Source organism: Pristiophorus japonicus, chromosome 11 (genome assembly GCF_044704955.1).
Source record: "Pristiophorus japonicus isolate sPriJap1 chromosome 11, sPriJap1.hap1, whole genome shotgun sequence".
NCBI lineage: Eukaryota > Metazoa > Chordata > Chondrichthyes > Pristiophoridae > Pristiophorus > Pristiophorus japonicus.
The window spans coordinates 154,706,480-154,731,440 of record NC_091987.1 but is presented as its reverse complement, the minus strand read 5'-3'; the positions used below and the strand labels follow the sequence as shown (position 1 = coordinate 154,731,440).

General features: G+C 48.6%; 1 protein-coding gene across 1 annotated transcript in view; it reads left to right on the top strand.

Moving 5' to 3' along the window:
- The first annotated feature begins 2,836 nt into the window (after nt 1-2,836).
- ace2 (angiotensin I converting enzyme 2) overlaps nt 2,837-24,961 on the top strand; it is a 131,037-nt gene continuing 108,912 nt past the window's right edge. Inside the window, exons 1-6 of the mRNA XM_070892794.1 lie at nt 2,837-3,019; nt 11,080-11,238; nt 16,439-16,532; nt 19,129-19,272; nt 19,362-19,474; nt 24,849-24,957. Of these exons, the coding sequence (XP_070748895.1) occupies nt 2,837-3,019; nt 11,080-11,238; nt 16,439-16,532; nt 19,129-19,272; nt 19,362-19,474; nt 24,849-24,957 (802 nt within the window). The remainder of the gene's footprint in view (nt 3,020-11,079; nt 11,239-16,438; nt 16,533-19,128; nt 19,273-19,361; nt 19,475-24,848; nt 24,958-24,961) is intronic.

Genomic DNA, 24,961 nt, shown 5'->3' with positions numbered 1-24,961 from the left:
CCCCCTCCCAATTCCCCTAACTTACTAAGTTATAGCTCTGGAGGTTCAGGGACTATGCTCACCAATCTCTTTAGACAGTTGCCGGTGAATCGCGGTTTCGGGGTTCGCTGCACTTGGCCTTCTAGGCGAGCCATACCCCGGACGGAGGAGAGGACTTCGGACTGCGTAGTCTTCGGTTGGGGTGCGTCCGTTGATGCGGTAAGTTGCGTTTTGGATGTATGGGGTAAGTACCCACTTTCTTTGGTTAGGAATAGTTTTAGTTAGTCCCTTTTGGTAATTTCTCCTCCCCATTGGGTCGTTCAGAAGTAGATTGTAGAGTGGTTGTCACTTTGGTTGCTGACAATCTTCCTCGTGCTCGGTCATTTCTTGATGAGTTCTGGTAGTTTCCTTCACTAATCCATTTCTTCACTGCTTGTGTCTGTGTCTGTGTTCCAGTCTGTGTCTTTTTTTGAGTCTGTGCAAGTTCCAATCTGTGTTCTGTTAGATTCTGTGTGAGTTCCAGCCTGTGTTCTGTTAGAGTCTGTGTGAGTTCGAGTCTCTGTCTTTTCCTGGTAAAACTGGGAATAGATATATCCCAAAAAAAGGCTTTGTTATCTCCCATCAAATCTCTTGGGCTTTGTTTAAACTGTTCTATCCATTGATTTTCAAATGTCTCCTTTGTCAGCAGTAACTCGATTAGGGTGTGAGAATGTGCTATCACTGGGTTTGCATTGTTTTAGGATTGTCCAGTTTCCTGACCATGATTTCCATTGTGCTTGATTGGGTAATTCGATTATCTCTTAGCGGGTGAATAGTTCCCCCCAGACAGTCTGGGATCCTTAATACACAAATTTGCTTCACAGAGGTTAGCTCCACCTCCTGTATTCGGTAACTCTTTCTCGCAGCCAAAATGTTGTAGAATCTTAAAATTGATATGCTCCTTCCCATAGATGTTTAGGGGATCTCAGGCTTTTGTAATTTAGGTCCATTTTGAATTCTCTTTCCTATGAGTCCAAACACTGGGGGGGGGGGGGGTCTCCATGAATGCATCCCCTTTTATCCCCCGCAGGCTTCGTCTGCCCCTTTAAACTCATTTTAAAAGTCCAGAAAGGGATTCTTCTCCTCTGTAGGGGAAAGGTACCAGGAATCTTTGCGAAATATTGGTAAATTCTACATCAGGAAAGATGTGATTGCACTGGAAAGGATGCAGAGGAGATTTACAAGAATGTTGCCTGGACTGGAGAATTTTAAATATGAGGAAAGATTGGATAGGCTGGGTTTGTTTTCTTTGGAACAGAGGAGGCTGAGGGGAGACCTGATTGAGGTGTATACAATTATGAGGGGCCTGGATAGAGTGAATAGCAAGGGCCTATTTCCCTTAGCAGAGGGGTCAACAACCAGGTGGTATAGATTTAAAGTGCAACATCCCCACTGACACCTGGGAGTCCCTGACTAATGACCGCCCTAAGTGGAGGAAGTGCATTCAGGAGGGCGCTGAGCACCTCGAGTCTCAACGCCGGGAGCATGCAGAAATCAAGCGCAGGCAGCGGAAAGAGCGTGCGGCAAACCAGTCCCACCCACCCTTTCCTTCAACCACTGTCTGTCCCATCTGTGACAGGACTGTGATTCTTGTATTGGACTGTTCAGTCACCTAAGGACTCATTTTAAGAGTGGAAGCAAGTCTTCCTCGATTCCGAACGACTGACTATGATGATGATGATGATGATAGATTTAAAGTGATTGGGGAGAGGTTTAGAGGGGATTTGAGGGGAAATTCCTTCACCCAGAGGGTGGTGGGGGTCTGGAACTCACTGCCTGAAAGGGTGTTAGAGGCAGAAACCCTCACCACATTTAAAAAGTACTTGGATGTGCACCTGAAGTGCCGTAACCTACAGGGCTACGGACCAAGAGCTGGAAAGTGGGATTAGGCTGGGTAGCTCTTGGTCGGCCGGTGCGGACATGATGGGCCGAAATGGCCTCCTTCCGTGCTGTAAATTTCTATAATTCTATGATTCTATGATAATGCTACGTAATGAGAGGGCACAGATTTAAGGTGATTGCCAAAAGAACCAGAAGCGACATGAGTAAAAACTTTTTTGCGCAATGAGTGGTTAGGATTGGGTATGCAAGGTGAAACAGCTTGTCCTTGTCTACAATATCCAGTCCCTTTAGAATCCTAAAATCAGGAATCACATCAGCTCTCCCTTCTCTTTCCCAGTGAGAACATGTCCAATTTACATCATCGCTCCTCATAATCCAATCCCTCCTTTCCCTCAATCATCATGGTTTCTCTCGACTCTATCCTTTCGAAAGCTGCTATATCCTTTCTGTGCAGTGGTGACCAGCACTGTATACACTAAGTGTGGTCACACCAATGATTTATAAAGTGGGACGATCACCTCATCGTTTCAGCCCAATATTGACCAATATTGATCTAATTTGTTTTACTCACTGCCGCACAGTGTCAAGGACACCTGGGCACGTTCCTGAGATATAGGGCTACACCACCTGTATCTTTTCTGGACATTCTGTACCCCTGCATGCAGCACCAGACAGGAAACCTGCAGAAGCAGTCTGTGCCCTTTACGATATGGTGGGTGGGCTGTTTGGCAGATTCCTAATTTATAGTGACTTTCAGAACTCCCATATTTAAATATGCTGCAATCAGTAAAGGGTTAATATTATGAGGCTTATCTCTTTGGCTCATAGTTACCATATATCTGCTTGAGGGCATATTTCGAGCGATTATTTTCTGTGCCCTTTTTTCTTGTTCAAAGGCCATTGTGATACGGGCTGATTAAACAAGCGTACTTGGAAAGATAAGGTTCAGTTAAGGACCTTTCGCCACAGGAGAAAGATGTTTCTGCAGGTGCTATGGGTTCTGAGCCTTGCTGCTGTTGCACTCTCTTTGACACTTGAGCAGGAAGCCAAGAAGTTTCTGGACAGGTTTAGTGTAAAGGCAGAGGAGCTGGCCTACAAGTCTTCACTGGCATCATGGGAATATAACGTGAATATCACCGATGAAAATATCAATAAAATGGTGAGTATTTGATAACCACGGTTTTCGGCTCTGTACGTGAGTGTCCCACTGGAAGGTCTGTTTTGTTCACTGATGACAGATTGAGTGCAGTTATCAGATCAAGAACTTTACCATGTACCTGCCTCATTGAATTGTATTTCCCACCTTCTCCCTAAAGGCACTGACTCATGCAGGTGTCCGGACCCATCAATGCCACCAGTCCTTGGCTACCCGCACTGGTGGACTTTTTCATGTATAGAAATCAGCAGTCTGTTTGAAAATGGGTGTCACCATAATGTCGATCCTGCTTTCACTCAATGCCCACACAAACGCACTTTCTACCTGGCATGGCTGGATAACAATCATGAGCCAAAGTCCTCACTGATATCCCGGCTCCCCTGCTCAGGTATGGTGAGCCCAATTGCAATGCCCCGCTTGATACCCAGTTGAAGTGCTCAATCTAGTCACAGTTCAGGGATCAAAGCTGGGGCCTCCTTCTCCTGGGTCCACACTGGGTAGCACAGCTATTAACTGAACCACGAGGGTAACTATGTCAGATTTGCCCATTGAAGTGACCAAGAAAAAAGAAAGAAAGACTTGGATTTATATAGCGCCTTTCACGACCACCGGACGGCTCAAAGCGCTTTACAGCCAGTGAAGTACTTTTGGAGTAAAAACAGAGAATGCTGGAAATCTCATCGGGTCGGCCAGCATCTGTGGAGAGAAACAGAGTTAATGTTTCAGGTCAGTAACCCTTCATCAGAACTGGCGAATGTTCGAAATGAACAGATTCTTAAGGAGCACTGCAAGGGGGAGGGGAGGAAGGTCTGTGATAGGGTGGAAGGCAGGAGAGATTAGAGAGACAAAAGGGATGATGGGCTGACTTGAAATGGTAATGGCAGAAGTTAGAGAAAGGTTAGTCTCGACAGGGTGTGAATGGTGGGATAATGACCAGCTGCCATGGGAAACGGAGAGAGAAAAATTACATATGATCGGTGCGGGGAGGGACGCGGGGTGTTTAAAAAAGGAGGAAAGGGAGCAAAATGTGGGCCGAGGTCAGGGTCTGAAATTGTTGAACTCAATGTTGAGTCCAGAAGGCTGTAAAGTGCCTAAACGAAAGATGAGGTGATGTTCCTCGAGCTTGTGTTGAGCTTCATTGGAACAGTGTCGGAGGCCGAGGACGGAGAGGTCAGAGTGGGAATGCAGTGGGGAATTAAAGTACTTTTGGAGTGTAGTCACTGTTGTAATGTGGGAAATGCGGCAGCCAATTTGCGCACAGCAAGCTCCCACACACAGCAATGTGATAATGACCAGATAATATGTGTTTGTTATCTTGATTGAGGGATAAATATTGACCAAGGCACCGGGGATAACTCCCCTGCTCTTCTTCGAAATAGTGCCCTGGAATCTTTTACATCCACCTGAGAGAGCAGATAGGGCCTCAGTTTAACGTCTCATCCCAAAGACGGCATCTCCGAAAGTGTAGCGCTCCCTCAGCACTGCACTGGGCGCGTCAGCCTAGATTTTAGTGCTCAAGTCCCTGGAGTGGGACTTGAACCCACGACCTTGAAGCCACTCAGTTGTATTAGATTGCTACCAACGGTTCGAGAAGAAGGCCCACCACCGCCTGATCAGGGCAAAGGGGTGGACAATAAATGCTAGCCTTGCCAGCAATGCCCATGGATTAATTGTTAAACATGGAGTTGAGGTACAGATCAGCTGGAACCTTATAAAGTGGTGGAGCAGGCTTAGGGTGGGGTGTGCTGGGGTGGGGTGGGTGAGGAGGGGTAGGCGAGGATTGTTGGCGGGGGGTAGGTGGGGGTTGGTGAGGGGGTGCTAGGTGGGGTTTAGTGGGGGGGTAGGCAGGGTTTGGTGGGGGGGGTAGGTGGGGGTTGGTGGGGGGGTGCTAGGTGGGGTTTAGTGGGGGGGTAGGCGGGGATTGGTTGGGGGGGGGTAGGTGGGGGTTGGTGGGGGGGTGCTAGGCGGGGTTTGGTGGGGGGGGTAGGCAGGGTTTGGTGGGGGGCGGCGCTGAATGGCCTCCTCCCGTTCCTTATGTTTGTAAATAAAAGCTATTTAAAGAGGAAACGGCATGTCTGGGTACAATGAGTTTGAAACAGCATGTCATTTTGAATTATATATAACAGTGCAGGTTAATGCAAGTATGCATTTAATGTTGTTGCTTTCTAAACTAACTGTCGGCAGTCATGCAGATTCATGGTGACATTTCTAAAATAATGAAAACGATGCATCAACGCTTTTTCTGATTCTGCGTATTGTGTGTTACAGAAACCAGCTCTCCATTAACAAGGGTATTGAGGCTTCACAGAGGGTACAAGGCAGATTCACTAGGATGCTGCCTGGTATGAGGAAATACAGTGCAGATTACTGGCCAGAAGTCTTTCAAATTCTAAAAGGATGGATAGACAGAAGCAGACTGTTCCCAGTCACTGAGGAATCTAGAACAAAGAGCTGTAGACACAAGATTAACTGTAAGACAAAGCAGAGTAAGGGGAACTCCCTCACACACAGAGTTTTGAATCTGTGGAATTCACTTGCAGGGTTAGTGGTTGAGGCAGACATGGTCAATACTGAACATTAGATTGGAGAGGTGGATGAAGGAAAAGGAGATGCTGGGATATGGGAACAGGACGGGTCAATATGGTTTGGGTTACGAGAGCAGAAGAAATAGGAGCAGGAGTAGGCCCTACGGCCCCTCGAGCCTGCTCCGCCATTCGATAAGATCCTGGCTGATCATCGACCTCAACTCCACTTTCACGCCCGATTCCCATATCCTTTGATTCCTCTAGACGCCAAACATCTATTGATCTCAGCCTTGAATATATTCAGAGACTCAGCATCCACAGCCCTCTGGGGCAGAGAATTCCAAAGATTCATAATCCTCTAAGTGAAGAAATTCCTCCTCATCTCGGTCTTAAATGGCCTTACCCTTATCCTGAGACTGTGATCCCTGGTTCTAGACTCTCCATCCCGGGGGAAACAACCTCTCAGCATCTACCCTGTCAATTCCCCTCAGAATCTTGTATGTTTCAATGAGATCACCTCTCATTCTTCTAAACTCCAGAGATTATGGGCCCATTCAACACAATCTCTCATCATAGGACAGCCCTCTGATCCCAGGAATTAGTCGAGTGAACCTCCGTTGTACCACCTCCCAGGCAAGTATATCCTTCCTCAGATAAGGAGACCGAAACTGTACACAGTACTCCGGGTGTGGTCTCATCAGGGCCCTGTACACAGTACTCCGGGTGTGGTCTCATCAGGGCCCTGTACACAGTACTCCGGGTGTGGTCTCATCAGGGCCCTGTACACAGTACTCCAGGTGTGGTCTCATCAGGGCCCTGTACACAGTACTCCAGGTGTGGTCTCACTAGGGCCCTGTACACAGTACTCCAGGTGTGGTCTCACTAGGGCCCTGTACACAGTACTCCAGGTGTGGTCTCACTAGGGCCCCGTACACAGTACTCCAGGTGTGGTCTCACTAGGGCCCTGTACACAGTACTCCAGGTGTGGTCTCACTAGGGCCCCGTACACAGTACTCCAGGTGTGGTCTCATTAAGGCCCTGTACACAGTACTCCAGGTGTGGTCTCATTAAGGCCCTGTACACAGTACTCCAGGTGTGGTCTCACTAGGGCCCTGTACACAGTACTCCAGGTGTGGTCTCACTAGGGCCATGTACACAGTACTCCAGGTGTGGTCTCACTAAGGCCCTGTACACAGTACTTCAGGGGTGGTCTCACTAGGGCCCTGTACACAGTACTCCAGGTGTGGTCTCACTAGGGCTCTGTACAATTGTAGTAAGATTTCCTTACTCTTATACTCCAACCCCCTGCAATAAAGGATAACATGCCATTTGCCTTCCTTATTGCTTGCTGTACCTGCATGCTCGCTTTCTGTGTTTCTTGCACAAGCGCACACAAATATCTCAACACCAACATTTAAAGATTTATCGCCATTTAAAGAATATTCTGTTTTTCTATTCTTCCTACCAAAGTGCTCAGGTGGAGGGTAAACACAGCAGCCAGGTTGGGCCGAATGGCCTGTTTCTGTGTTGTAACTTCAATTATGTCTGTGTATTTTTCCCTATACAGCACTGTTATCTGGTTCATAAAGCTCCTATTTTTCTTTGAAGCAGATACGTATTTAACAGTATACCACCTGTACCATACAGCTTGCACAATGCATTTTATTTAGATTTGCAAAGACTCTGGTTTAAGTAACTGGGCGGCTCGTACACAGTTCCCTTTAGCAATATAAAAGCTGGTCCTGGGCTGCGTGGGCACAACCATGCGGTTTACAGGGAACGTGATATGGAGGTACATTTTGGTCTTCAGTCAGTAATCGTACACAGCAGATTGCAAGTCTGTGATCGAACCCGCCCGATAGTCATTCCATTTGCAGTGGGACAAGTTGGAAGGCCCTGTATCTCGTGGTCTGATTAGTAGGAAACAGAATCAGGCTGACATTCACTGGCCCGCCCTCAGACAGGCAAGGACCATAGTCAGCAAAACATTGTGCCACACTCAATCTTTATGAGGTGATGCAAAAGGTTATAAAAATTCCTTTTAATGAGTGTTGCAATACATTTCTGCAATGCAGAGATATTGAGAATAAAAAGGACAGCACAGTTTGGCAGCAGTGCAAAAGTTGCAGAATGATATCGGGGCTAAAAGGATTGAATTCTGAGCACAGGTCGCACAGACTGGGCTTATAGTCCCTCAAGTTTAGAACATTAAGGGTATCTAATTGTGGTGTTTGAGATAATTAAAGTATTTGATAGGGTAGATCGAGAGAAACTATTCTCTCTAGTGGGGGAGTCCAGAACAAGGGGGCAGAACCTTAAAATTACAGCCAGGCAGTTCAGGGGTGATGTCAGGAAACACTTCTTCACACAGAGGGTGGTGGGAACCTGGAACTCTCTCCCCCCCCCCTGCCAAAAGCTGCTGAGGCTGGAGGTCAATTGAAAATTTCAAAACTGAGGTTGATAGATTTCTGTTAGGGAAGGGTTACGGAACCAAGGCGGGTAGATAGAGTTAGATCGCAGATCAACTATGCTCTCATTGAATGGTGAAACAGGCTCGAGAGGCTGAATGGGCCTCCTCCTATTCCTGTGTAAAAGGCTCGAGGGGGCTGAATGGCCTCCTCCTGTTCCTGTGTAACAGGCTCGAGGGGCTGAATGGGCCTTCTCCTGTTCCTGGGTAACAGGCTCGAGGGGCTGAATGGCCTCCTCCTGTTCCTGTGTAACAGGCTCGAGGGGCTGAATGAGCTCCTCCTGTTCCTGTGTAACTGGCTCGAGGGGCTGAATGGGCTCCTCCTGTTTCTGTGTAACAGGCTCAAGGGGCTGAATGGGCCTCCTCCTGTTCCTGTGTAACAAGAGCAAACTGCCATTCACAATGATCTACTTCCCCGCTCCAAATAACTCGTCATATTGCTCTTCTGAATCCAGTAATTCACACTTAACAATTCCTCTGGTGGGGGGTAATCTCATTCAATTTGTTGGTGGCGGGGGTCGCATGGCCTCTTAACGCGCTGTTCGACCCATTCATAAGTCCTGGGCTGTGTGGGCACAACCGTGCACTTTACAGGGAACATGACTAGGAGGGACATTTTGGTCTTCAGTGGTCAGTCAGTAATTGGACAGAGCAGGTCGCGGTTTTTCCAATTTAAAGCTGGTTCACGGACTCCTGGAGTGCTACATGGCTGCGCAGCTTAAAGGGAACCTTGCTCATCACCCCCTGTGCTCGCTAACCTACAATGGGTCCCGGTCCAGCAACACTTCGATTTTAAAATTCTTATCCTTGTTTTCAAATCCCTCCATGGCCTCGCCCCCTCCCTATCTCTGTAACTTCCCACAGGCCGAATACGCTCCAAGATCTCTGCGCTCCTCTAATTCTGCCTTCTTTTGTATCCCTGATTTCCATCGCTCCATCTTCAGCTGCCTGCACCCCAACCTCTGGAACCAACACCCTAAAGCTCACCACCTCTCTCTCATCCTTTAAGAAGCTCAGTACAACCTACTTCATTGACCAAGCTACTGGTCATCTGCCAAAAAAATCTCCTTATGTGGCTCGGTGTCAATTTTTGTCTAATTCATAGAATCATAGAACGGTTACAGCACAGGAGACCATTCGGCCCGTCGAGTCCATGCCGGCTCTCTGCAAGAGCCCCTCATCCAGTCCCACTCCCTGCCCTTTCCCCGGAGCCCTACAAATTTTTTACTTTCAGGTACTTATCCAACTCCCTTTTGAAAGCCACGATTGAGTCTGCCTCCACCACCCTCTCAGGCCGTGAATTCCAGATCCTAACCATTCGCTGCGTAAAAAGGTTTTTCCTCATGTCGCCTTTGGTTCTTTTGCCAAACAGCTTAAGTCTGTGTCCTCTGGTTCTCCACCCTTCCACCAATGGAAACAGTCTCTCTCGACCTACTCTGTCCAGACCCCTGATGAACTTGAACACTTCTATCAAACCTTCTCTCAACCTTCTCTGCTCCAAGGAGAACAACTCCAGCTTGTCCAGCCTAGCAACGTAACTGAAGTCCCTCACTCTTGGAATCACCCTCTCCAAGGCCTTCACACCCTTCCTAAAGTGCGGTGCCCAGAATTGGACACAATACTCCAGTTGAGGCCAAACCAGTGTTTTATACAAGTTCATCCTAATTTCCACACTTTTTTACTTTATACCTCTATTCATAAAACCCAGGATCCCATAGCTCCTGTGAAGCACCTTGCGATATAACAACAACAACTTGTATTTACCGTAGTGAAACGTCCCAAGGCGCTTCACAGAGTATTATACAATAAAACTTTGACACCGAGCCGCATAATTAGAAATTCATGCAGGTGACCAAAAGCTTGGTCAAAGAGTTCAGTTTTAAGGATCATCTTGAAAGAGGAGAGAGACGGAGAGGTTTAGGGAGGGAGTTCCAGAGCTTGGGGCCCAGGCAACAGAAGGCACGGCCACCAATGGTGGAGCGATTATAATCAGAGATGCTCAGGAGGGCAGAATTGGAGGAGCACAGACATCTCGGGGGTTGTGAGGCTGGAGGAGATTACAGAGATAGAGAGGGGGCGAGGGCCATGGAGGGATTTGAAAACAAGGATGAGAATTTTGAAATCGAGGCGTTGCTTAACCGGAAGCCAATGTAGGTCAGCGAGCACAGGGGGTGATGGGTGAGCGGGACTTGGTGCGAATTAGGACACATGCAGCTGAGTTTTGGATCACCTCTAGTTTATGTAGGGTAGAATGTGGGAGGCCAACCAGAAGTGTGTTGGAATAGTCAAGTCTAGAGGTAACAAAGGCAAGGGTGAGGGTTTCAGCAGCGGATGAGCTGAGGCAGGGGCGGAGACGGGCGATGTTATAGAGGTGGAAATAGGCGGTCTTAGTTATGCTGCGGATATGTGGTCGAGAGCTCATTTCAGGGTCAAATATGACACCAAGTTGTGAACAGCCTGGTTCAGCCTCAGACAGGTGTATAAATGCAAGTTTTTTTGTATGACCTGAACTGAATGAGCCTATGTTTGCAGATTTCAGCCTCTTACATGCATTGTGTATCCCAAATGCAGACTCACCCTTTACGCCTGAAAATGGCCTACAATTGAAGGTGTTTGTGCCAGGCTAAGGCCATAGCTGAGGCACTGCCTGCACGGGCCTGCTAGCTGCTATCCAATGACAATATTGGTGATGGCTTTTTAGGGTCTAGATTTACAAGTTCAGAACGGCCCTAAGCTTAGGCCATTATACTCTGCTGTTGGATAGTATGAAAGCAACAGATTATATGACTTTATTTGCACCATAACCTTCCTCTCGGACCTTACGTGCATTGCTATCAAATTTTGCTTGATAATGCTCCTATGATGCGCCTTACGATTGGGATGTTTTGCTACGTTAAAGGCACTATATAAATGCAAGTTGTTGTTGTAGCCAGCACTCCACATGACCCTCGGGTTAAGTAGTAGGACTCGTGCACCCAAAGAGAGATGGCATTGAGTGTGGGTCCACATTATACTGCATGTCTCTCACCGGCCAAAGATTTGATCCAAATCATTCCGCATTGTTTTTCCAGAATATAGCGGGAGGTGTGTGGTCTAAATTTTACCAGCAAGCCAGTGATGAAGCCAGCAAGTTTAACCCCACCAACATAAACGACAAACACATCAAACTCCAGCTTCGCCTGCTTCAAGACAAAGGATCGGGGGTTTTATCTGCCCAGGAGTCCAGCCGTGTAAGTGACTGCACAGACTTGATAGAAAATAAATCACTGATAAGTGAAGGAGAACTTTGGTTCATTTATGGGATTGCGGGAAGTGTTTGCAGATACAAGCTGCCATGAAACATTAAATCACCTTCAAATTAACTTGAGACATATTCATTATCTAGTTCTGGTAATCATCTGATAGTTAAATTAGTTATGAAGAAGATCAAACTGTCATTTATTTTGCTGGTAAACTATATCTATGCAACACTGCTTTTTAATTCAATATTTGACAGAGGGTGCGGGGAGGGAGTGGGGGAGTGTGGGGGAGTGGGGAAGGAGTGGGGGAGTGTGGGGGAGTGGGGAACGAGTGGGGGAGTGTTGGGGAGTGGGGAGGGAGTGGGGGAGTGTGGGGGAGTGGGGAAGGAGTGGGGGAGGGCGAGGGGTAAGAAATACACACACACACGAGGTGGCTCTAAATTATTATCATGTGACTTTGCCACCTGACCCTTTTATTGTATTTATATCAGTAGTAGTAGTACTACAATAGTCCACTAGGTGGAGCAGTAGTCTATTAGGGGGAGCTGTATTACACTTCTCCATCCTTAATGAAGAAGTAATCATAACAAAATAATTATTATACGTAACTTACATGGTTATACACAGCAAAAGATATGGACTCATGTTTCCATATTTATAAATCAAACGTACCCACTGGTTTTCTGTTTCAAAGATGATACCTTTGCTGTTGAACAGAACTGTACAAACTTGTTGTAGTACTTAGACTCATTCTAGGCTGAGCCTGAGGAGAGTTTTTCTCCAAGGGCAACCCTTGATTTACATTTGGACTCTCCACAACTTCAGACTGTTTGTCTGCCTGACTTGGACTCAGATGTAAATTCTAACATTCTCTTGCACTTGTTTCTAGTACATCTGATGTAGGATTTGTTACTGGTACTCTACTTGTAATAAGACTATCAGACTTATCAGAAATAATCAAGTCATTCGAACTTTCAACTCCTTCCACGTCTGTAGGTAAAATATGATCAGTGTGAACAAACCTAACCTGTCCATGATCAAACATCTTGACCAAATATGTGTGAGGACCACATATCTTCACTACTCTTCCTGGTAACCACTTTAACCATTTATGGTGATGGTTTTTCACTCTCACCTTCTGATTTAATTTCACATTTCTCTCTCTTACTCTACCTCTATCATGATTCTCTTTTTGCCTTAATTGTGTCTCTTCTACTGACTGTGCTAAGTTTGGCTTTTACAACAAGAACCTGGTTCATGGCTGTCGTTTGATAAACAACTGTGCTGGTGTTCTGCCAGTAGTTGTATAAGGAATATTACGATGTAATCAGAAAATTTGCCAGTTTGTGGTGCAACGACAACTGCTGCTTCTTTGAATTTGGATCCAACATTTGATGAGGGCACGTTTTACAATTTGTACTGTGCACTCTATTGCACCATTTGAAGCAGGGTGGTATGAAACTTGGCTATGTTTCACACCATTTCTGCTTGTGAACTGTGCAAATTCTTCTGGACAAAATTGCGGTCCATTATCAGACACAATTTCTTCTACCTTAAAGATAATATTCTCAGTCTCTAGGCTTTTGAGTTCTTGCTCAACTTTCTCTTTGAATGCGTATGGTACGCGATGTAGCTTGCATTAAATTGGTCTTGTGCCCGTCTGCACTCTGACACGCGCCTTGAATTCATGGAACGGACTACCTATTTCACGGAAAAGATTTGGATACTGCTTGATGACATCATCTTTTCCACATGAAAAATCTCATTCCAACCCAACTTCAGTGATCCCAACCAATTTCTACCTATCATGGCAGGCTTGTCTCCTGCCACTACTATGAGAAGTTCATTGTTTTTCAGAACAGCTAAAAATCCAAGATAAGTTACAAGCACAAGCTCTGAAACAGATCCTTGTTCTGGTACCACACTCACGGATGCGCCAGTGTCAATTTCCATGGGTATCCTTGTTCCTGCAACGTCTACTTGGATGATGATACATTGCAAATATGCTAGGTACTCTTGTGCTTCTGATGACTTGTCTCTCCAAGACCTCCTCGTCCTATTGCTTCTCTTCAAGGTTATGTAGTCTCTGGCGATTTCTACTTATAGCCTCGATTCACTCTTCAGTCGGCATGCCTTCGCAAGATGCCCATGTTTCTTGCAGAAGAAACATTCTGCCTTGACACATGAACAGTTTTGAGCAATCGGTGTCTGGGACATTGCTCAAAACTATCTATATGTGAACTTTTACTTTTAACCTGCAGGCGATTCACCTCAGTCATCTGACGACTGGAAATGGCAGGAAATTCTCGGGAGTATTGGTATGCCATATCCATCAGCAGCTGTCTGACAAGCTAAATCATAAGTCTAGTTAGGGGTTGTCAATAACTTTCTTCTGATTTCTTCATTTTTCATCCCACAAACAAAGCGATCACACAATGCTCGGTCCTGAAAGTGTCTGAAGTGACAGTGAATAGATAGGTTTCTTAAAGCTACACTGTACTCACTGAGACTCTTGTCAGTTAATTGATCGCGTGTTTCAGCAATTTCCAGGGGCTCAGGATTGTAGTGCTGTTCTAACTTGGTTAGAATCTTCGGCAGTGGCGCGTCCTTCGGCTTGATGGGAACAAGCATATTTTTCAAGGATTCATACACCTCAGGCCCTGCTTCAGTGAGCCTGTTTCCTTTCTAAAACCACCCAGTTATGGTTTTCAACATCGGGACTTCGACAATACTATTTGCAGTGAAAAATATTTCTAGCCATTCCACATACACTCCAAAATTCTGTGATGGAAAGGCTGTGATGGAATGCATCCAAGCTCCTGATTATTCCCATAGGCACAGCCATCTGGACTCTGATAGTTTTCTTGTACTTTACCTTGCATTTTAGCTGTTCTGCAAAACAAAGAAGCTCACAAAATCTCTCTGTCAGTTGGCAGAATTATCCACCAACAAAAATTTCAGCTAGGGAATCCGATTATCCCATTCTACGTCGCCAAGGTGATATATTCTTACAACACATACACACAAGATGGCTCGAAACTGTCATCAAGTGACTTTGCTACATGAACCTTTTATTGCATTTATATCAGCAATTGCATTACTACAGTAGTCCACTAGGTGGAGTGCTATTACACGGGGGTGGGTGCAGGGAAGGAGTGGGGGAGGGTGCAGAGGATGTTGCGGAGGAGGGTGGGGGGGAGTGGGAGGGTGCGGGGAAGGAACGGGGGAGGGTGCGGAGGATGTTGCGGAGGAGTGTGGGGGAGTGGGAGGATGCGGGATGGAAGTGAGGGAGGATGTGGGGAGGGAGTGGGGGGAGGGTGGAGGAAGAGGTGAGGGGAGGGTGCAGGGAGGGCAGGGGGGATGGTGGGGATATGGGTTGGGGAAGGGTGCGGGGAGAGTTGGGTTAGGATGTGAGGAGGGGGTGGGGAGGGTGGGGCGAGGGTGTGGGGGAGGGGTGGGTGGGGGGGAGGGGGGAGGGTGTGGGAGAGAGGGAGGGGGAGGGATGTGGGGGGAGGGGGGAGTATGTGGGGAGTGGGTGTGGCGTGAGGGGGAGGGGGTGTATGGGAGGGGGGAGGGTGTGAGAGAAGGGGAGGGGGTGTATGGAGAGGGGGGAGGGTGTGAGAGAAGGGGAGGGGGGGAGGGAGTGGGGGGAGGGTGTGGGGGGAGGGGGGAGGGTGTGGGGTGAGGGGAAGGGGGTATAACCAGTGGCAGGAGGTCGCAGCTGGGGCCCCTAATGGTGGTCCCCGGCAATAGGGGGAGGGGGTGTCTGGAGATCAGGTATCTGTGATCATTGCATAGAGTGGAGAGGAGAGTGAGAGGGCTGTGATCATACAATCATAGAAATTTACAGCACGGAATGAGGCCATTTCGGCCCATTGTGTCTGCGCCGGCCGACCAAGAGCTATCCAGCCCAATCCCACTTTCCAGCTCTGGGTCTGTAGCCCTGTAGGTTACGCCACTTCAGGTGCACATCCAAGTACTTTTTAAATGTGGTGAGGGTTTCTGCCTCTACCACCCTTTCAGGCAGTGAGTTCCAGACCCCCACCACCCCTGGGTGAAGACATTTCCCCTCAAATCACCTCTAAACCTCCCCCCAATTACTTTAAATCTATGACCCCTGGTTGTTGAACCCTCCGCCAAAGGAAATAGGTCCTTCCTATCCACTCTATCCAGGCCCCTCATAATTTTATACACCTCAATCAGATCTCCCCTCAGTCTCCTCTATTCCAAGTAAAACAGACTCAGTCTATTACCTCATGGAGTGTCAATTCATGCCGGGGAAGAGAGAGACTTCTGTGATCGCTGTGGGGAGTGGCCGGAGGGGGAGGGGGTCTGTGATCGCTGTGGGGAGTGTGCGGGGGGGAGGGGGAGGTTCTGCGATCGCTGTGGGGAGTGGGCCGGGGTGGGGGGGGGAGGGTCTGTGATCGCTGTGGGGAGTGGGCGGGGGGGAGGGAGAGGGTCTGTGATCGCTGTGGGGAATGTGCGGGGGGGAGGGGGAGGTTCTGCGATCGCTGTGGGGAGTGGGCCGGGGTGGGGGGGGGAGGGTCTGTGATCGCTGTGGGGAGTGGGCCAGGGTGGGGGGGGGAGGGTCTGTGATCGCTGTGGGGAGTGGGCGGTGGGGGGGGAGGGAGAGGGTCTGCGATCGCTGTGGGGAGTGGGCGGGTGGGGAGGGGGCGAGTGTCTGTGATCGCTGTGGGGAGTGGGCGGGGGGGAGGGGAGGGTCTGCGATCGCTGTGGGGAGTGGGCAGGGGGGAGGGAGGCCACGATGAGTGGGGGGTGGGGGGGCAAGGCGGTAATCTGCCTGTCGGGGAAGCGGGGATCACTCCTGCCCCGCCTCCCTTTCACTGCCGCGTTTCCCGAGCCCTGGGAAACCCACGCTGTCACTGTGGAAATAGCGCCAGGCTCGTGCACAGCCGGTTGGGGACTCGTGTCACATTGTAAAATATTTACCCTCCCCCTCCCCGTAACCCTCTCCGGCCTGTCGGGGGTTAATATCGAGGCCATTGACTCAGCGCTGAATATCCCTCGCAGCACTCACCTCTCCCAGGTGCTGGTCCCAGACAGTCAGACTGACGTCGGGATCCCAGTGCCCGAGAACATTGCAGCCCTCTGGTTAATGTGACATGTTCCTGGGCAGTGAGAGAAATGCTTATCATCAGAGCTTAACATCTTGCCATCATTTTGATTAAAGCTGAACAAAATTCTGAATGAAATGAGCACCCTCTACAGCACCGGGACAGTCTGCGAACCAGATAAACCCTTCGACTGCAAGGAGCTGGAGCCTGGTGAGTGATGTAACTCTTGTTTCCCAGCTCCTCCCTCCCTCCCCACATACTCACACACACATCCTACACACAGGTAGCTGGGCTGCAGCCCACCATTCCACGCTTGGAATGACGCGGGGTTAACTTGGTGCTCACAGTGCGTGTTTCTCAGGAGCTACTTGGCTCCGAAGGACCCACTATGGTGGGCAGGAAGTGTGCCATGTTGTCAAGGACAGACAACGGGCACCTTTAGCCAGGCCTGAAGCAGATGTTAGACCCTTTGTATCTACAAGTATGGGTCCCAACTCTTGCTTTAGGTCCCCGATGCAACACTGATTAGCTCCGAGATAGACAGCACCATCACATTCAGGGAAACCAACAACAGCAACACCAGTTTGCATTTATATAGCACCTTTAACATAGTAAGGCGCTTCATAGGAGCATTATCAAACAAAATTTGACCGAAGCATATAACAAAAAATTAGGGCAGGTGACCAAAAGTTTGGTCAAAGCGATAGGTTATAAGGAGCGTCTTAAAGGAGGAGAGAGAGACAGAGAGGTTTCGGGAATTCCAGAGCTCAGGGACTGCTGAAGGATGGCCACCAAGACCCTGACCCTTGAACACTCCCTCCTGACCCCCTGAACCTGGACCTCCAGGACCCTGACCCTCGATCCCTCCCTCCCGATCCCCTGAATTCCATCCTCCGACCCTCGGTCCTGGCCTCTCAACCCCTGAACACTGACCTCCAACCCCTGACCCTTGGTCCCTCCCTCTTGACCCTCTGAACCCTGACCTGCAGCACCCCGACTCTCAGTCCCTCCCTCTTGACCCTCTGAACCCTAACCTTCAGGTCCCGCCCCTCGGTCTCTCCCTCCCGACCCCCTGAACCCTGACCTCCAGCCCCCAAACCTCGATCCCGCCCTCTCAACCCCTTGAACCCTGACCTCCAGCCCCCACCCCTCGGTTCCTCCCTCTCGACTCACTGAACTCTGACCTCCAGCCCCCAAACCTCGATCCCTCCCTCTCGACCCACTGAACCTTGACCTCCAGCCCCCGCCCCTCGGTCCCTCCCTCTCGACCACACGATCACTCCCGAGGCCCAAACGTCACCGTGCTATCTCCTCCCACAGCGATGGCTTATGATGACGATGTTCGAGGCCCAATATCAGTGTTCCTCAGGGCCAATCATTTATGCAGAGTATTAAAACAAAAATGGGCGCTCCTGAATTTAACCCCAGTGGTGTTTGGGGTAAACACTGTTTTAAGGGAATTCTCATGATTTAAGGAGCTTTCAGCAAATTGCCAAACCTTTACAAACCCTTGTGGTAAAGCTTTCAGTTCATCATAGTACACAATGTTCATATACATTGAGATTCAGTTCAGTATATTACACAATGTTTCTATATATTTGGAATCAGTTATTTTTTGCTGGACATGTTCTATGACATGGTAGTGTCACGTTGTCACAGCCCGACAGTGCAGCACTCCCTCAGTACTGCCCCTCCGACAGTGCAGCACTCCCTCAGTACTGCCCCTCCGACAGTGCAGCACTCCCTCAGTACTGCCCCTCCGACAGTGCAGCACTCCCTCAGTACTGCCCCTCCGACAGTGCAGCACTCCCTCAGTACTGCCCCTCCGACAGTGCAGCATGCCCTCAGTACTGCCCCTCCGACAGTGCAGCACTCCCTCAGTACTGCCCCTCCGACAGTGCAGCACTCCCTCAGTACTGCCCCTCCGACAGTGCAGCACTCCCTCAGTACTGCCCCTCCGACAGTGCAGCACTCCCTCAGTACCTCCACTCTGACAGTGCAGCACTCCCTCAGTACCTCCACTCTGACAGTGCAGCACTCCCTCATTATTGCCCCTCCGATAGTGCAACGCTCCTTTAGTACAGCCCTTCTGACAGTGCGGCGCTCCCTCAGCACTGCCCCCCCCAACAGTGCAGCGCTCCCTCAGTACTACCCCTCCGACAGTGCAGCACTCCCTCAGTACTGCCCTTCCGACAGTGCAGAGCACCCTCAATACTGACCCTCCGACAGTGCGGCGCTCCCTCAGTACTGCCCCTCCGACAGTGCGGCGCTCCCTCAGTACTGCCCCTCCGCCAGTGCGGCACTCCCTCAGTACTGCCCCTCCGACAGTGCAGCACTCCCTCAGTACTGCCCCTCCGCCAGTGTGGCGCTCCCTCTGTACTGACTCTCCAATAGTGCGGCGCTCCCTCAGTACTGATCCTCCGACAGTGCGGCACTCATTCAATACTGCCCTGCATCAGTCTAGCTTATGTGCTCAAGGGAAAGGGTTGGGGTGTATGGGTCTTGAACTCACAATCTTCTGTTTCAGAGGCAAATGTGTTGTCACTGGAGCCAAGCCGATGTTTGATGGTCACTTTTCTAGTACAGGTTGCCAAAGTCAATAATAGATGTTTCAGCAGTGCTGAAAAGCAGTACTCCCGAGATCAGTAAAATGGCAATATGGTCACCGATAGAATGGCCAGGCCAGGAAGAGACTGACGATGATAGAGTAGGCCACGACTTTCACTCTGAAGGATTATTTGAGAGCTTGCCTTTCTGTTGATGATGACGCTACACGATTGTTCCTCATCCTCTTGCTTTTATTCAGGGTTGACCATTGTGATGGCTGATAGCAAGGATTACAACAAGCGACTCTGGGCTTGGGAAGGTTGGCGAATTAATGTAGGGAGAAAACTGAGACCGCTCTATGAAGAATATGTTGATTTGGAGAACAAGGCAGCAAAAATGAATGGTAACCAGCTAAATAATTGACATTTGAGACGGTAAGCAGTAAGATGAGGAACCTGAGATTAAACATCGGCGTGTTTGTTCTGTCTGAAGGCTATGAAGACTATGGCGATTACTGGAGGGGAAACTATGAAACCGAAGACGTGGGAGAGTTTGCGTACAGTCGCAACGAGCTGATGGAAGATGTGGTCAAACTGCTGTCAGAGGTTAAACTCATTTCTTACACTGATCACAATTTCTGTCTCTACTTTTCCCCCGATGGGTGGAATTCTAAAGTCTCGTGATTGAAGTTTCTGCTTCTCGTCTCTCAAGCCCGTCAATTATTTGAGCAAATAATTATTTGACCACTTACTGAAATAATGAATTGACTATATTGGAAGGTAATTGTAACCGCTGTGGAGCAGAATTGTGGCAGAGGGTAATAATTTCTGGGCAGGTCCACCAGCTTTCTGCTCCTTTTACAGTATATCCCAATCTGAGGGGAATCTTCTCCTGCTCACCCATCCCCCACCTCCCAGCAGAGGTTTGTGGTTGAGCCCGGGTTACTCTGGGAATCCTGCCTGATGTGCTCCAGACACACCCAGTATTGAGCTCGGCCTCCTCTGAGCAGGCCTAGATCCCATTACGGGCTTAACGTTGTAATAGGCACATGGCAAGAACATAAGAACTTAAGAAATAGGAGCAGGAGTAGGCCATACGGCCCCTCGAGCCTGCTCCACCATGCAATAAGAACATGGCTGATCTGATCATGGGCTCAGCTCCACTTCCCTGCCCCATAACCCTTCACTTCCTTATCGTTCAAAGTCTGTCTATCTCTGCCTTAAATATATTCAGTGACCCAGCCTCCACAGCTCTCTGGGGCAGAGCATTCCACAGATTTACAACCCTCTGACAGAAGAAATTCCTCCTCATCTCAGTTTTAAATGGGCGGCCCCTTATTCTGAGACCATGCCTCCTAGTTCTAGATTCCCCCACGATGGGAAACATCCTCTCTGCACTAACCTGTCAAGTCCCCTCAGAATCTTATACATTTCAATAAGATCACCTCTCATTGTCCTAAACTCCAATGTGTATAGGCCCAACCTACTCAACCTTTCTTCATAAGACAACCCCTTGATCTCAGATTGATCAGTTGATCACAGGGGATTGATTGGTGTTGCTATGTGGATCAACTACAGTGTGAAGTAGAATTGAAGCTTCCTCGACACCTTTAAATCAGGACTTAATCTCTCTCGCTTGCTGGAAGTGGCAGGGTCCCACTGTACGATTACAGTAAGCCAGCAGGGCGAGTGATTCTGCTCCAGGAATGGTCACCTGCCACTCTTATTACAATTAACTGGAGATTTGGGAGGGAGTCAGGGTCAGGTGAAGGTAGCGGCTGGGATTCCAGCTCTCTGAACACCCCACAGTGTAAACACCCCATGGGACGCCTGCCCTGACTGTTCAAACATGTCTTCAGTCCCTTTCTGGGTGGATTAGGTTCAAAAATATCCTTTCACCTATGATCAAGATTAGCAATTTTTGTTCTTATCGATAATTCTACCAATTGTTACAAAGTCATCTGCATAAAGAACATAAGAATTAGGAGTGGGAGTAGGCCATACGGCCCCTCGAGCCTGCTCCACCATTTAATAAGATCATATCTGATCTTCGACCTTAACTCCACTTTCCTGCACTGTCCCCATATCCCTTGATTCCCTTAATATCCAAAAATCTATCCACCTCCGCAATATACTCAAAGACTGAGCCTCCACAGCCCTCTGTGGTAGAGAATTCCAAAGATTCACCACCCTCTGAGTGAAGAAGTTTCTCCTCATCTCAGTCCTAAATAGCTGACCCCTTATTCTGAGATTGTGACCCCTGGTAAGATGAGTCACTGGTGATAACCCCTCTCCTATATACCTTAAAAACAGAAGCATTTCCCAGTGAAACGGTTGCTGGATAAGTTGATCCGTGAGTGCACCGTATTGTCACTCATTATCATGTCACTGAATGCTACAACCCACCACAGCATTTCTTTCACTGAATACCTGGCACCGGAGCTAGCAATTTGAAACCAACAAAGCATTTGGTATATGCAGGCGTTTGCTTGTTCGAAATGAAATGCTGATACGGTTAATGGAATTGATCTGTTTTATCAAATCAGTCCCCTTACACTAAACCCAGAGTATTGGGCATTAGGAACCAGTTTGTGTCTGATTACATGGACTGTAGACATTGACTTTGCACACATTGTCTTGATCCTTACCCTAGCCTATCTCTTCAGTCCCCTCCACTCCTATGCCTCCTCCCAAATGTTCTCTTCCTCTGATTCGGGCCCTTCGCCCCATCATGGGCAGCAGAGCCTTTAGCCCAGTTGTTTCTACACTGTAAAAATCCTCTCCAAACCGAGCCCTGCGACCCAGTTTTTGGCCATCCCTGATAACCTCTTCTTTCCTGGCTCCATGCCCATTGCATGCTTATTTGTAAAGAGCCTTTGGGCATTTTCTAAGTTAAAGGTTCTGTAGCAATGAAAATTGTTGCTGTCAGGCCTATAATCTGAAAGCTTGCATGGATTCATGCCATTCCTCATTTATTTTCAGTAAATTAGAAGTTACGAGAAACAAGGCATTCGATAAGATGCCACATAAAAAGTTACTGCACAAGATAAAAGTTCATGGGGTTGGCGTAATATATTAGCATGGATAGAGGATTGGCTAACTAACAGAAAACAGAGAGTTGGGATAAATGGGTCATTTTCCCGTTGGCAAACAGTGACTAGTGGGGTGCCGCAGGGATCGGTGCTGGGTCCTCAACGATTTACAATCTATATTAATGACTCGGATGAAGGGACCGAGTCTCATGTAGTCAAGTTTGCTGATGATACAAAGATGGGTGGGAAAGCAAATTGTGAGGCGGACACATGAAATCTGCAAAGGGCTATAGACAGGCTAAGTGAGTGGGCAAATATTTGGCCGATGGAGTATGTAGAAAATATGAGATTATCCACTTTGGCAAAAATAATAGAAAAGCACATTATAATTTAAATGGAGAAAAATTGCAAAGTGCTGCCGTACAGAGAGACCTGGGGGTCCTTGTGCATGAAACACAAAAAGTTAGTATGCAGGTACAGCAAGTGATCAGGAAGGCAACTGGAATGTTGGCCTTTATTGCAAGGGGGATAGAGTATAAAAGCAGAGAAGTCCTGCTACAATTGTACAGAGTATTGGTGAGGCCACACCTGGAGTACTGCGTACAGTTTTGGTCTCCGTATTTAAGGAAGGATATACTTGCATTGGAGGCTGTTCAGAGAAGGATCACTAGGTTGATTCCGGAGATGAGGGGGTTGACTTATGAAGATAAGTTGAGTAGGTTGGGCCTATACATATTGGAGTCCAGAAGAATGAGAGGTGATCTTATTGAAACTTATAAGATAATGAGGGGGCTCGACAAGGTGGATGCAGAGAGGATATTTCCACTCATAGGGGAAACTAAAACTAGAGGGCATAGTCTTAGAATAAGGAGCCGCCCATTTAAAACTGAGATGAGGAGGAATTTCTTCTTTCAGAGGGTTGTAAATCTGTGGAATTCTCTGCCCCAGAGAGCTGTGGAGGCTGGGTCATTGAATATATTTAAGGTGGAGATCGACAGATTTTTGAGCAATAAGGGTTATGGGGAGCGGGCAGGGAAGTGGAGCTGAGTCCATGATCAGATCAGCCATGATCGTATTGAATGGTGGAGCAGGCCAGAGGGGTCGTATGGCCGACTCCTGCTCCTATTTCTTATGTTCTTATATAGAAAAATAATCTGTGATTAATTGTCTATCAATTGCAACATGTCCCATATCTGCAGTTCCACAAATGTTTGTGACTGAGGATCCCTGCGGTGGTGATTGGAGAGAACATCAGGGCCCTATTTACCGTGCGGCACTCGCTCAGTGCTGAAGGAGACCTTTCTTTAGACAGCTGCTGAGTTACTTAGTTGGCTTTATTACTGAACATAGATATTTACAGATGTCATCGAGTGTGCTGTCTAATTCAGTGATATTTCAATTTAAAACGATGAACTAACAGATAATGCTGTGTAATGATAACAGGATAATATATAAAATGGTGTTAATTTAAAGTATGCATCATATGTTTGATATCACATAAGCTGGAGTGTTTCACGATGCAGCAGTACACAGAGGGCCCAGCTCCAGCACAATCCCCAACACCCTGCCGTGCCCGCTGAACGCTTGGGTTGTCTGATCGCTTCCAGACACACTTTATCCTCTGATTCCCAACAAGCTCAAATATCCTCACTTCAAATCGTGCTTGGGAATCAGATAGTTGTCATTGTATGTTATTGGGGGGGGGGGGGGGAGAGAGGGGGTATGGACTGCGCGGGGGTGGGGGGGGTGGAGAGGGGGGAGAGAGAGGGGGTATGGAGTGCGGGGGGAGGGGTGAGGGGATGGAGAGAGGGGGGAGAGGGGGGAGGGGATGGAGGGGGGGGAGAAGGGGTAGGGATGGAGAGAGGGTGGTGAGAGGGGGGAGAGGATGGAGAGGGGGGGGAGGGGATGGAGAGAGGGGTGGGAAAGCAGGGGTGAGAGGGGGGAGAGCGAGGGGGATCTCGATGGAGTGTGGAGGCGAAAGGGATGGAGAATGGGGAGGGAGGGAGAGCGGGGGCAGGGGAGAGGGGAGAGAGCGGGGGGGGGGTTCTGGATAGAGAGTGGGTGGGAGAGTGGGGGAGGGAGGCAGGGGAGAGGGGGGAGGGCTCTGGATAGAGAGTGGGGGGGAGGTCTGGATGGAGTGCGGGGGGGAGAGGGATAGAGAATGGGGGAGGGAGAGCGGGGGGCAGGGGAGAGGGGGGAGAGTGGGGGAGGGAGTACGGGGGGAGAGAGGGAAAGCGGGGAGAGCAGGGGGGAGGGGTCTGGATGGAGAATTGGGGAGGGAGGAACGCGGGGGGGAGAGTGAGGGGGGGAGAGGGGGGAGAGTGGGCTGGGGGGATCTGGATGGGAATTGGGGAGGGGCTATTCTGGTAGATTGTGTTACCACTCCCTGTGTATTCTGAGCACTCACCTGATGAAGTGAGTGTATTGCTCACAAATGGAAAAATGCCAGAATTGCAAACACTGACAGTGAAAGACTGCAAAGCCTCAAGCTGAATGATGCCGATGATCTTTTAGTAAATATACATTTACCTGCATTGCAGACAAGACATTGTGTGCTGGCCTAGTGCAGTATCGCCATAGCAACACCTGTGGCTAGTCAGCGATTTCTATTGGACAATCCTGGGCTCCACAATTCAGAGAATGCAGCACGGAACGAGCCTTCCTGATATCTGCACTTTGTGAATCGTCTTCCCTATAGTCTGCACTTCTTATAGGCAGCACCCTTGTATATGTTCACCCATACTGCAGACAGCGTATCCCCGACTCACCATGACAACACCACTGGACATCTGCTGATACCTGTATGTTGTGTTGGGTTCTAAACTAACCAGGGTCTCGATCATAACTATGGATGCAATGCTGAATCAGCTGATATATTTTACAGAATAACCCACAGGCTACTCAATAACAGTAACATTTCCCACAACCTATTCCCGTGTCACCATTAGATAATGCCTTTGTACAAGGAGCTGCATGCCTATGTGAGAGCGAAGCTCAGAGATACTTTTGGAGCAGAACGTATCAGTTCAACAGGATGTCTCCCTGCTCATTTATTGGGTAA